The 12,757-nt window shown below is 44.0% G+C and overlaps 1 protein-coding gene across 2 annotated transcripts; it reads right to left on the reverse strand.

Annotated features, from left to right (window-relative positions):
• Positions 1-348: 348 nt before the first annotated feature.
• On the reverse strand, positions 349-12,533 carry LOC134352827 (zinc finger protein 229-like). Of its 2 annotated transcripts, none has more exons than XM_063060310.1 (2): positions 12,416-12,533; positions 349-2,577 (listed from the first exon to the last, which is right to left on the reverse strand). In XM_063060310.1, exon 2 carries the CDS (start codon positions 2,258-2,260, stop codon positions 1,082-1,084), a length of 1,179 nt encoding a protein of 392 aa, XP_062916380.1. In that variant the 5' UTR covers positions 2,261-2,577; positions 12,416-12,533; the 3' UTR covers positions 349-1,081. The 2 variants fall into 2 exon arrangements, with proteins under 2 accessions (XP_062916380.1, XP_062916379.1); XM_063060309.1 differs by having other exon boundaries at positions 349-3,770; positions 12,416-12,459.
• Positions 12,534-12,757: the final 224 nt, after the last annotated feature.

Here is a 12,757-nt window from a genome sequence, read left to right on the forward strand (position 1 = left end):
TTTAATTTCTTGCTGAATGTCTTGATTCAACAGTTTCCAATTCTGTTTGTGCTGGAAGAAGCTCTCGTCAACTTTGCCAAGTATTCTGTAATTTTAAAGGCTCGCAATTTTGTACTTTAATAAAGAAAAGAGCCTCGGATTGTGCTGACTGATTAACAGTAGGAGATACTGGCAGAGGGAACTCAATTATATAGTAATTTATAAGTATAATTAGTGAGAGTTTTGGAAATGATGGAACAATGGCATTTTGACACAAATACTGCAATGCTGGAGCATACAAAACCAGATAGTAAATTGGCTTCTCTTAAGTAGGTGGAATAATGCTCAGTTCACACAGAATCTTCAAAAATCTTCTGGAGAACTATGTTCATTTCTGGTATTGATCTTCAGATGATACACTGGGTCCAGTGAACCTTTGCTACATTAATATCAAGGCTTGAAATACCCAAGCTGACGTGGTGATGCACTTGCATTTGAATGACAGAGTCTGATACAGATATCCACAACAACAGTGATTTAACAGTGTAGAAAAAAACATTTTTGACATTATATGAAGCTTAAATGAAAAGTTATGAGAGAATAAAAACATATAACAAATAAACTCTTCTCCGGCATCAAACCGGGTATAGATATTGATTATAACTGACGTATTGATGGCAAACTCTGCCAGCTTCTTCAGGGATGAGGCCTGTACCGGGCTTGAAGCCTGAGAAGAGTTTATTTGTCATATATGCTGGGAAACCATTAGATCCTTTTTCAAAAACATGTAACTTTAGATATGCCAGAAGAGAGATTAGTATGTATCCTATTGTGGATAGCTCTCTTGGATGAGAGAAATTTTTATCCCATTCAATTCAAACATCTTAAAGACCCAAATTTTAACAAGTTGTGACATTCTGAGATAGAAACCACTCACTTCATCTTCGGGACATAAAGGTCCAACATGTTATTGAAAGGAAAAGCAATTTATTCGCCAAGTACAGTGCATCAATAATGTTAACAGTTTAACAGCAACACAATCAAATGCAGACTGTCAGAGTGATAAGGGAGCAACAACCAGAACTGAACACAAATTCAGCAATCATTTATGAACTCGTTGGTGTGTCTGCAGATTGCATAAACGAGCAAATCCCTTCCCACACACTGAGCAGGAGAATGGCCTCTCTCCAGTGTGAACCCGCCGGTGCATCAGCAAGTGGGATGACTGAGTGAAACCCTTTCCACACACAGAGCAGGAGAATGGCCTCTCCCCTGTGTGAACTCGCTGGTGCACCAGCAAGTTGGATGAACAAGTAAATCCCTTCCCACACACAGAGCAGGAAAAAGGCTTCTCCCCTGTGTGAATTCGCTGGTGAGTAAGCAGGCTGGACGACTGGGCAAATCCCTTCCCACAGATGGAGCAGGTAAAGGGCCTCTCCCCCGTGTGAATTCGCTGATGCATCAGCAGGTTGGATGAACATTTGAACCCCTTCCCACACATGGAGCATGTGAAGGGTCTCTCCCCGGTGTGAACTCGCTGGTGTTTGAGCAGATGCGATGACTGACTGAACCCCTTCCCACAGTCCGAGCAGGAGAACAGTCTCTCTGCAGAGTGAGCTCGCTGGTGTCTCAACAGGTCCTCTGAGCTCTTACAGCTTTTCTCACAATTAGAACAATCAAAAGTCTTCCGGTCACTGTGAACCCGTTGGTGGGACTTTAAGTGGGAAAGCTGTGCAAACCCCTTCCCACAAACAAAGCAGGAGAACGGCCTCTCCCCGGTGTGTGCTCGCTGGTGTGTCAGCAGGTTGGACGAGCGGGTGTACTGCTTTCCACACACTGAACAGATGAACGGCCTTTCCCCAGTGTGCACCCGCTGGTGAATCAGGAGGTCGGACGACTGAATGAAAGCCTTCCCACACACCGAGCAAGTGAATGGTCTATCGCCAATGTGGTCTCGCTGGTGTCTCAGCAGGTTGGAAGAATAAGCAAACCCCTTTCCACAGAGGGTGCAGGTGAACGGCCTCTCTCCAGTGTGAAGTCGCTGGTGTGCCACCAAGTTGGATGACTGAGTGAATCCCTTCCCACACACTGAACAGGTGAATGGCCTCTCGCCAGTGTGAACTCGCTGGTGCCTCAGCAGGTCAGATAACTGACCGAACTGTTTTCCACACATGGAACAGGTGAACCTCTTCTCCTTGCTGTGAGTGCGCCGATGGGTTTCGAGATCAGATGTGTCACTGAATCCCAACCCACAGTCCCCACATTTCCAAGGTGCCTCCATGATCCAAAGTCCTTGTCCTTCTTCAGGACAAACAATCAAATGAAGCCTCGTCTACACAGACAGTACAGTTTCACACTGCTGTGAATGGTTAGATGATTATCAGGCTCTGTAACAAGCTGATGTCCTTTCCACTGAGTGCATTAAATGCTTCTCACTGTTTTTCCAGTAACATTGATGTCTGAAATCTTTTACCAGAAACAGGACAAATTAAAATTTCTCCCTTTATATTCAAAGAGTGATAAGATCGAAAGTCAGTCATATTTTGATGTGAAGTTTGGGTCAAGTTTTCCATCTGCAAATTCTTTGCTTATTATACCCTGCAAAAAGGAGTTAATGAAAGTCATCACTGTCCAGAATTAAGAAATAAGAACAGACAAGCCTACATTGTTCCCTTGCAATCTCCTGTAACAATTAATCCATATCTCATATAATTACTTCTCCCTACACTGAAATTCAAATTTTTACATAATTTCCTCCACTCTCAGTTCACTTCCCACTGCAGAAGGCATGGCTGGTTCTGTTCCAAACTCATCACAGTTCAAAAACCAGCAAAGGTATTCAGGAATGAGAGCACAATCCACACCATCTCTCTTGGTACAAAGTGAATCAGACCACCAATAATGATTAGAAACTGGTCTTGTACCAATCCAATGCAGAGTGCAAGCACGAATGGGTTCATGGTAACTAAACTGATACCTTATGAACTAGCCATTATTAAACACGAAAGCAACATTCCAAAACTGTTACATCACAGCAGTCTGGAGGTGGAAAAGCATCAGTGAGGGATTCATCAAGAAATATTTTAAAGCAGAAGTAAGAGGCCATTCTATGAAGTTGAAATATTCACATTGAACCTAAGGGAGACCTTCTTCACTCAGAGGTTGGTGCGAGTGTGGAACGAGATGCCAGCAGAAGTGGTGGATGCAAGTTTGATTGCAACATTTAAGTTTGGATAAATGCATGGATGGAATGGCATGGAGGGCTATGGTGCAGGTTTGAGCTGATAGGACCAGGCAGAATAATACCAGCATGGGTTAGATGGGCTGAATGGCCTGTTTCTGTACTGTAGCACTCTAAACTTGATTAGGAAGCTGAGAAGTTCAGTATGTCATCAAAAACTTTTACAAATTTGTATAGATGTACAGTGGACAGACTCTAACTGGTTGGATCCAAGCTTGGTACAGAGGCTCCACTGCACAGGACTGCAAGAGGGCTGCAGAGGATTGTAGACTCATCTAGCTGCATCACAGGCACAACCTTCCCCACCAGTGAGGACATCTTCAAAAGGCATGCCTCAAGAAGGATCCTCATCATCAGGGACATGCCTTCTTCTCATTACAGCCATTGTGAAGGAGGTACAGGAGCGCAAAAACCCATACTCAGTGATTCCAAAACAGCTTCTTCCCTTCCATTATCCGTATCCATGAACGCTATCCTGTTTTTCTTGTTTTGCAGTACTGTATTTATTTTGTAACGTATCGAGATTTTACACCTTTGAAGTGTACCTCTGCTGCAAAACAAATTCCACATCGCAGGTCAGTGATAATACATCAGAATCTGATACAAATATATCTTCTGAAAGTACTTTTGTTGTGAATATCTAATAAAACCGCCAGCAATGCAGTCCAGACTTTAAGCCCAATCGTTCGCTGCATAAAGATGTTTCCCCTCATGTCACTTCTGCTTCTTTTGTCCTTCACCTTCATTTCAAACCCTGTTTCTTGACCTTTCCACTCATGGCAACAGCTTCTTTCTGTCTCATCCAGACCCCTGATGATTTTAAATATCTTTACCAGATCCCACCTTAATCTTTTCTGTTCCAAGAACACCAGTTTCTCCAGTCCATCCATATAACTGGAATCTTCCCGACAATCAGATTTTCTGAACTCTCTTACTGACCTGCAACTCTCATAAATTCCACAATATGACAGTTTTAAATGAACTAGTTGCTCCCCCTTTCTTTCTCCCGAGGCCTCCCGTCACATGACCCTCTCCCTTCTCCAGCCTCGTATCCCTTTTGCCAATCAACTTTCCAGCTCTTGGCTCCATCCCTCCCCCTCCTGTCTTCTCCTATCATTTCAGATCTCCCCCTCCCCCTTTCAAATCTCTTACTATCTCTCTTTCAGTTAGTCCTGACGAAGGGTCTCAGCCCGTAATGTCGACTGTACCTCTTCCTATAGATACTGCCTGGCCTGCTGCGTTCACCAGCATTTTCTCTGTGTGTTGCTTTTATACATTTCTTCCTTGTTTTTGCATTTGAGGCCACTGTTCAGAAATCAAGGTCCCGTTTCATAATCTTCTCTGCCACATTTAACACTTTATCCACTTATACCTCTTTCTGATCTGGTTTATATAGCCTCTCCTTATTCTTCCTTCAGATTGTAACCACCTGCATTTTTCTCTCTTTTTAACCTAACTCCTAAAGTCTGAGATTCAGATTCATTAATCACAGGTACATCAAAACCATGTGTCAATTGCGTTAACAATCAACACAACCCAAGGATGTGCTGGGGCAGCCCCCAATGCCACCTCACAATTAAGTGCCAACACAGTATGCCCACAATGATTATTCTATTGTTATCCACTTCTCAGTTCTCTTGCCTTCAATGATATTATTTGATGAAAATTTGATAATTGGGCCCTGCTACACCTAAGTCCAAGTCAACAGAAGTCGTAGTTTGGGGCACACGGTAGCATAGTTGTTAGTGTAGTGTTATTACAGAGCCAGTGACCCAGGTCCAATTCCACCACTGGGCGCAAGGAATTTGTACATTCTCCTTGTGATCACATGGTTTTCCTACAGATGCACCAGTTTCCTCCAATATTCCAAACACATATGGGTTAGTAGGTTAATTGGTCACATGGGCTGCAGACTCACTGGGCCAGAAATGCCTGTTACTGTGTTGTATCTCTAAAATAAAATGTACTAACCCCTTGGGGTCAATACTTCAACTGGATAATTACATCGATTATTTGGATAAGTACATGGACAGGACAGGTTTAGAGGTATCTGAGCTAATCGCAGGCAAATTGGAATAGCTTAGTGAACAGCATGTTTGGCATGGACGAGTTGGTCCAGAGGGCTTATTTTCATGCGGTGTGACTCTACGAGCACTGTACGCTTCCTTCTACTCCAAAGACACTGCTTCATAACTACCCTATTTCCTGTCACTTGGGGCAATTTTCTGTGATTGTTGCCACTCTGCATTTATTCCATATTTATTTTAGCAACCCCCCCCCACACCCGTGGTTTCTCCTGCTCTGCAGTACACTCTTACTCAGCCTTGCTACTGCAGCCATCTGTCATTCCTTAATCTGTAAGTCCATTTTATTCCATGATGGGTTTACATGTCTAGGGAAGCATTTTGGATTTCCATTTATGCTTGTTAGCAATCATTTTTCTGATATTCTCTTGGAGTTTTACAGTACATCTTTGATTCCAATTTATGCAGTCCTGATCTGACCTCATCCATTGAAATGAGCCCTTCTCCAATAGAACATACTTTTGTTCCATCTCAGAGGAGTCCAAATCCTTATCCACAGCTGTTTTTCCTACATCTTCCCCTTCTTAGTCTACTTCTTTCCAAAGGACACCTGAAACACCTCCTCCCATACTAGATTCAAAATTTACTGGTCAAAATTTAATTTCCTGAACATATTCAATGCTTCCTCCCCATGAATTTCACTTGACAGAATAAACTTTGATAAAATTAGGCAGCTCAATCACGGGTACTAGCCTCTATAGCATCCAAGACATCTTCAAGGAGCAATGCCTTAGGAAGATGACGTCCATCATTAAGGATCCCCATCACCCAGGACATGCTCTCTTCATACTGTCGGGAAGGAGGTACAGAAGCCCGAAGGCACACACTCAGCGGTTCAGGAACAGCCTCCTCCCCTTGGCCATCCGATTTCTAAATGGACATTGAACTCATGAACATCACCTCACTACTCTTGTATTTCTGGGGTTTTTTGCACTACTTGTTTTAACTTTAACTATTTAATAGACATATACATACTTACTGTAATTCCGTTTCTTTTCTCTATATTTATTTATCATGTATTTCATTGTGCTGCTGCCATAAAGTTAACAAATTTCACAACATATGCCGGTGATATTAAACCTGATTCTGTTCTGCCATTGAACTATTTGGAAATCCTGATGGTTCAGAATCAGGCTTACTGGAGCCTCAGAGCACGTTCTTCCTTCCGACCAGATCCCACGCTCCCCTCTGTCTCACTGTTCCCACACATCCTTCCATTGCACTGGTGCCTGGTTCCAGCACTCCTTTCAAAGGTATCCAGTTCACTTGTAAATTTAATACAAAACAATGTAACATCTAAAAAAAAGTAGCACAAGAGACTGCAGGTGCCGTCATCTGGAGTGTAAAAAAAAGCTACTGGAGGACCTCAGTGGGGGTAGGCAGAGGGATGGCTGATTTTGTCAGGTCAGGTCAAGTCAAGTGTCAAAATATCGTTCATCCTTCTGCCTACACAAATGCTGCCTCCCCACTGAGTTCCTCCAGCAGATTGTTCTGAATTAAAATGTGTTGGGGTATCACTAGGTTTAACATACAATGGCCTGGAAAATCTAGTAGCATTAAAGTTTCAAGTGCTGAGTTACTAAACTTTGTAATACTGTACTATTCCAAACAACATTTGGAAGTTATCACTATTGCTCAGCTTTTTTAACACCTGTTTCTCTGCAAATTTGCACTTCTACATCCTTGCACGAACAGGCATTACATAGGATATCTCATTAGTATAAAACTACACTACTGCTTCTTAATTCTCATCAGATTCATTACTTCACAAAACCATGAAAAAAAACACACCTTTGCTGAATTCCCCACTACAGGAAACATCGCCTCCGCGTCCAGTCTATACTCTTGATAGGTTTCAATGAGATCTGCCACATGTGTTATATGCTTTCTTCACCAGTCAGTCTGCCTACTTCACTTCTGTATGTACTTGTACCCCAGGTATCTCTATTCCATAACACTCCCCTGCGCCCTGTTATATCCTGCCCTGGTTTACATTATCAAACTTCAACACCACAAAATTAGGTTAAATTCCATCTGCCATTCCTTTGCCCACTTCCCCAGTTGAGACATTCCCAACGGGCAAGACAATAGAAATAGACTGAGTCAAATGATGATAGGTAGAAATGGCCAGTTAGAGTGAGCTCCCTAAGGTTGGAGAATTCGATACTGAGTCCACAAGATGGCAACTTGCCTGGATGAAAGAACTGTTGTTTATCAAGCTTTTAGTGACTCTTCCAGTGGTCACAGTCTGAAAGGTCAGAATGAAAAGTGCGATGGAGAATCACAATTGTAGGCAACTGGAAGCTCAGGGTCACTCCTGCAAACTAAACATAAGTATTCCACACAGGAATTCAAGTTCTCCAATGTATACACAACATTGTGACACCAAATGCAGCCCTGTAGGCTGGAAGAAGTTGGATCTCTTGTGGCTGCATGGGAAAATGCAATAAGGTGAGGAGTGGTTGGTGGGTTCGGAAGAGTAGACCAAGAGACGGAAATTCTGAAGGGAGAAGAACATGTCTTGTGATTTCAGTTTACATCATCTGAGTGCAACATCTCATTTCAACAACCTTCCCACTGGATTGGGCAAAGCTATACTGCCCATGGGAAATGCACGCTCCAAAACCCAGCTCATGTCAACCTCAGTCACTGAGCTGCAGTATTCATGTGACATCTGTGTATGTTCAGGTCCAGAAGCATTATGTCTTTGTCAGTGTCAACTGTTCTGCTGGAGCAATGGGACTGTGGGTCTCATCACTAAGCAGAGTCTTCCCCAAACTGCCTCCTACAATAAAGGTGCAGAAGACTCTAGAAAACATATGGACGGACAATCTGCCACTCCCAACTCTCTTCAAAGGCTGACATCAATGATGAAATTCACTACAGCTTTTATTGCACCAGCAAAAGAACGCTTGAAGAAACCACGCAGAAGGCAATACACCATGTTGCAAGGTGTTTGATGCTTCCCAAACCAGGCGTCTGAAAGCACTGGAAAATGCTGCAAATGCTTTTTCTACAAACCCTCCAAACCCTCTGCAGGGGATGTGAACCAAAGTCCGTGCCTCTCTCAGTAGTGAGCTTCTGTTTATATTTAACCAGCTCCAAAACACAGGCCATGTTGTTCACATGCCTGACATCAGATTCCCAAAATTAAACTCTCTACCCTAAGTTTGCTCACGCCAAACGAATGCTGGGTGAACAGCGGAAATATGCAAGGTGTTCTCAGCAACTCCTAGAAAACAAAATTAACATCCACATCAACTGTTGGAAATTAGTTGCGCCTGACTACTTTAAAACGGAAGGGCAGCAATCAGGCCATTGTCAGGAAGAGAAACGTCCTTCAGAAGAAGTACACCAACTTCCAGCACTCGCAAATAACTCTTGCCCCTCACACAGGTCAGTCTGCAGATCCCACAACGACCTCATCCCCAGAACTTACAAGTCATCCTCCACCTCAGACAACATCACCTGTTTCTTAAACTAAATAGATAACCTTCTTAACATTTCTCTCAGCAGCACTGCAGTATGCACTTGAATCGATGATCAGCTCTCATCTTTGCCCCCTTACCTTGCTCTGCATTTAGCATCGGTCCTTTTACTTTTTAAATCAGCTCTCCATCACCAGCATCTGAATACGTCCCAACAGCCACCACCCAGCTTCACCCCTCTCCCAACACCTGCCAGCATGTACTCCTTCCCCATACCCCACCTTCTTATCCTGGCTTCTTGCCCCTTCCTTTCCAGTCCCGATGAAAGGTCTTGGCCTGAAACAGTGATTGTTTATTCCTCCCATAGTTGCTGCTGAGCTCCTCCAGCACTTTGAGTGTGTTGAACTAAATGCTCTTGCAGTTCTCCCATCATGTTTAATATTCTTTGCAAATGTACTTACATGCCATGCACTGTAAACTACTGTATCTAACACTTGCAGTTCTCTTCAAAAGTCTTAGGCACGTATATATAGCTATGGTGTCTAAGACTTTTACACAGTACTGTATCTGTCAAACTGGAGTGGAAAGCGAGTTTGTAAATCTGGCAGGAGGAAAGGATGTTGGGAATGATGAGGATGGAGTGCTGCAGGAGGGGTGTGGAACAGGTGGCAGTGCCAGGGCTGGAGGGTGGTGCAGATGCAAACACACCCAGCCCTGAAACACCTGACCAAGGGCATCAGCCTACCCTTGCAACATGCAGGATGGTAAGTTAGTTGGTCACTGCAAGTTTAAGGTGAGCAACAGAATCTGGGGTGAGTGGGTGGGGGGTATGGAGTTGGAGAGAATAAAAATGGAATTTTTGTAGAATTAGTTAACTGTGTGCTTTACAGTCAGTGAGGTTTCAGTGGACAGGAATAACCACAGTGTTCATGCTGTATGACTCTATGACATTCAGGCATGGCTGATAATTGACTAAGCACATTCATGCCATGCTATGGGTATCTCAAAGAGGGAGAACCCAATCACTATTATCAAACCCCTGAATCAGAGACTGAGAGTGAACTGCTGAGGTAGGCCCTAACCTTAACCTGTAACAGAGGTCAGAGGCTGAATATCCTGTTTTGAGTGCATTGCCCCTGCCTTCCCAGAGCCTTTGCAGTATCAAATCACAAGTCATTAGGAATGCTCTCCATCTTCATCATCCACCACCAACGATGCAGGCAGAGTAGCTGAATCCAGGCCCAGACAGACCACCACCACTACAAATACCTATTCCTTCCAGCAACAATGTACTCTGGTTGTAGTCTGTACATTCGGCAAAATCCACCATAAACGAAACACGCTACCTGCAATACTAAAGCCACAGCGGCAACTGAGAGGTCAGAAGGGCAGACGCATGGGAAGGCACCAGTGCAGCTCCCTCCCCAAGCCACGCACAATCTTGACTGATATACGTTGCTAATGCTCCATCATTGCTGCAACTCACCAGCCAAAAATGCAGTGACAGAACCTCCGACTGAACAAACAAGAGGTTAAGAAAGGCTCCATACTCTCAAGACAAGCTTGGGGTTGGGGACAGATTGGTGAAGGGACATAAAAACCCAGCCTTACAGTCTATCAATGCAAAATAAAACATTTTCTAACATTTCCCACTGAACATATCAATTATGACTTACACATCTTCTTCAACACTTTCATCCATCATGCTTCATTTATCTTTCATTTTTATACATTTAGTTCCCCACTCTTTCTTCCGACAAACTTCATAACTCATGACTTTTTTTCCTCCATGCATTTCCAATCTATCTCAACTTTTCTTCCTTTCCCTGCTTCTTACCAGCTGCCTTTCCCCTGAAGCTCCCAGCTCTAATATATTCTGGACTATTTATTTTAGAAAACATTGTCTTGACCTTTTAGTTACATTAGTTCAAAGTAAATTTATTATCAAAATACATACGTCACCATATACAACCCTGAGATTCACTTTCTTGCAGGCTTACTCAATGAATGTCAATGGTGTCTTCAGCCTTATCTTAAAAAAAATTGAGATTTACAAAGGCAGAAAGAATCAAAATGAAGAAATTTGGGTAAGGAATTTTAGATTCTGTATTATCCAAAAGCTAAAACCCTATCACTTGTTAAAACGCCATCCACTTCTCTCAGTTCCTCCGTCTCCATCACACCTGCTCTCAGGATGAGGCTTTTCATTCCTGAAATAATGAGATGTCCTCCTTCTTCAAAGAAAGGGGCTTTCCTTCGTTCACCATCAATGCAGCCGTCACCTGCGTCTCCTCCAATTCGCACATCTGCCCTCACCCCATGAGCGATAGGGTTCCTCTTGTCTTCATCTGCCATCCCACTAGCCTCCATTCCATAACTTCTGCCATCTCCAACGAGATCCCACCACCAAGTACCTCTTTCCCTCCCCCCACACTTTCCGCAGGGATCGCTCTCTACCCAACTCCCTTGTTCATTCGGCCCTCCCAGCTGATCTCCCTCCTGGTACTTATCCTTGCAAGCGGAACAAGTGCTAGACCTGCCCTTACACGTCCTCCCTCAGAACCCCAAGCTGTCTTTCCTGCTGATGTGACACATCACCTGTGAGTCTGTTGAGGTCACCTACTATATCCGATGCTCCCGGTATGGCTTCCTGTAGATCAGTGAAACCCAACGTAGATCAGACCATTTCGCCGTGCACTAGTAAAAGTGGGATCTCAATTTCAATTCTACTTCCCATTTCGACATGCCAGTCTGTGGCCTCCTCTACTGCTGCAATGAGGCCTCACTCAGGTTGGAGGAGCAACATCCTATGTTCTGTCTGGGTAGCCTCCAACCTGATGGTATCAATATCGATTTCTTGAACTTCCGGAAATGCACCCCCCCCCCCCGCCGTTTCACCATTCCCTTTTCCCCTCTCACCTTATCTCCTTACCTACCCATCACCTCCCTCTGGTGCTCCTCCCCCTTCCCTTTCTTCCATGGTCTTCTCCCCTCTCCTATCAGATTCCTCCTTGACCAGCCCTTTATCTCTTTCACCTCTTAGCTTCCCAGCTCTTTACTTCACCCCTCCCATCTAACCTATCACCTAGTTCTTCTTCCTTCCCTCCCCGCAACCTATTTTGACTCATTTTTTTTCCAGGCCCTAATGAAGGGTCTCAGGCCGAAACGTCAACTGTTTACTCTTTTTCATTGATGCTAACTGGCCTGCTGAGTTCCTCCAACATTTTGTGTGTGTAATACTCATTGATTTCCAGGATTTGCAGTTTTTCTCGTTTTGTGTGTGTTGAAGGGAAAGTCATGTTCATTTGTGAAAACGACGAATAAAGTATATTTGAAGTTTTATGGCTCGTTTCGCCTTAATTTCCAGTCTTTTCCTGGTCTATCGCGATTTCTTTTAGATTTAGGGACGCTCTCTGCTCTTGATCGCTTCCATTTAAGGACGCTCCCTTTAGTTAAAGGTCCTATTGCGCACGCGCTATCTTGCCAACCTCTGTTTCTGGAGATTGGTCAGGAGCGAAACTGGAGAAAGGGAAAGGCAGCGGCCAGTGGGGAGGGAATGTTCATCATTTTACATTGAGGTCCGAAGTTAAAGGTCCCGATTTAATATTCGTCCCTAGGGTTGCACGGCTTCTTTATGGAACTGAAGACCTGCTGGAGTTTATTAACCGCCCTGCCTCTCTTACCTCCTGCGTCACTCTTTGTCGCCGTGGTTCGCGCATGCTCAGCAGCTGCTACCCCAGAGTGAGAGACGTGCAGGTTGGACGAATGGAGAGCGAGGATAGTGTCTGGACGCCAAAGCGCCCGTCTGTCCAATCAGTGCGGCGGGGGGGCGGGATTCCGCCTGGATAAATCACGAGTGGCTGAACTCCTGCGTTTCTGTTGGCGACCTTCAGCAGGTTGAAACTTATTGACTGAAGAAGAGTTGCACGGTGTTGAGAAAGTGATCACTGGAAAGTCCTCATTCAAACTGCCTTTAGAATCCTAAAATAAATATACAAAGAGAGCTATCGATACTGTCCTCTCCA

This window comes from Mobula hypostoma, chromosome 10 (assembly GCF_963921235.1).
Source record: "Mobula hypostoma chromosome 10, sMobHyp1.1, whole genome shotgun sequence".
NCBI classification, from domain to species: Eukaryota; Metazoa; Chordata; class Chondrichthyes; order Myliobatiformes; family Myliobatidae; genus Mobula; species Mobula hypostoma.

What these genes read in the sequence shown, in the direction of transcription:
- LOC134352827 (XM_063060310.1), bottom strand. Translation starts at nt 2,260, where the DNA reads ATGGAGGCACCTTGGAAATGTGGGGACTGTGGGTTGGGATTCAGTGAC.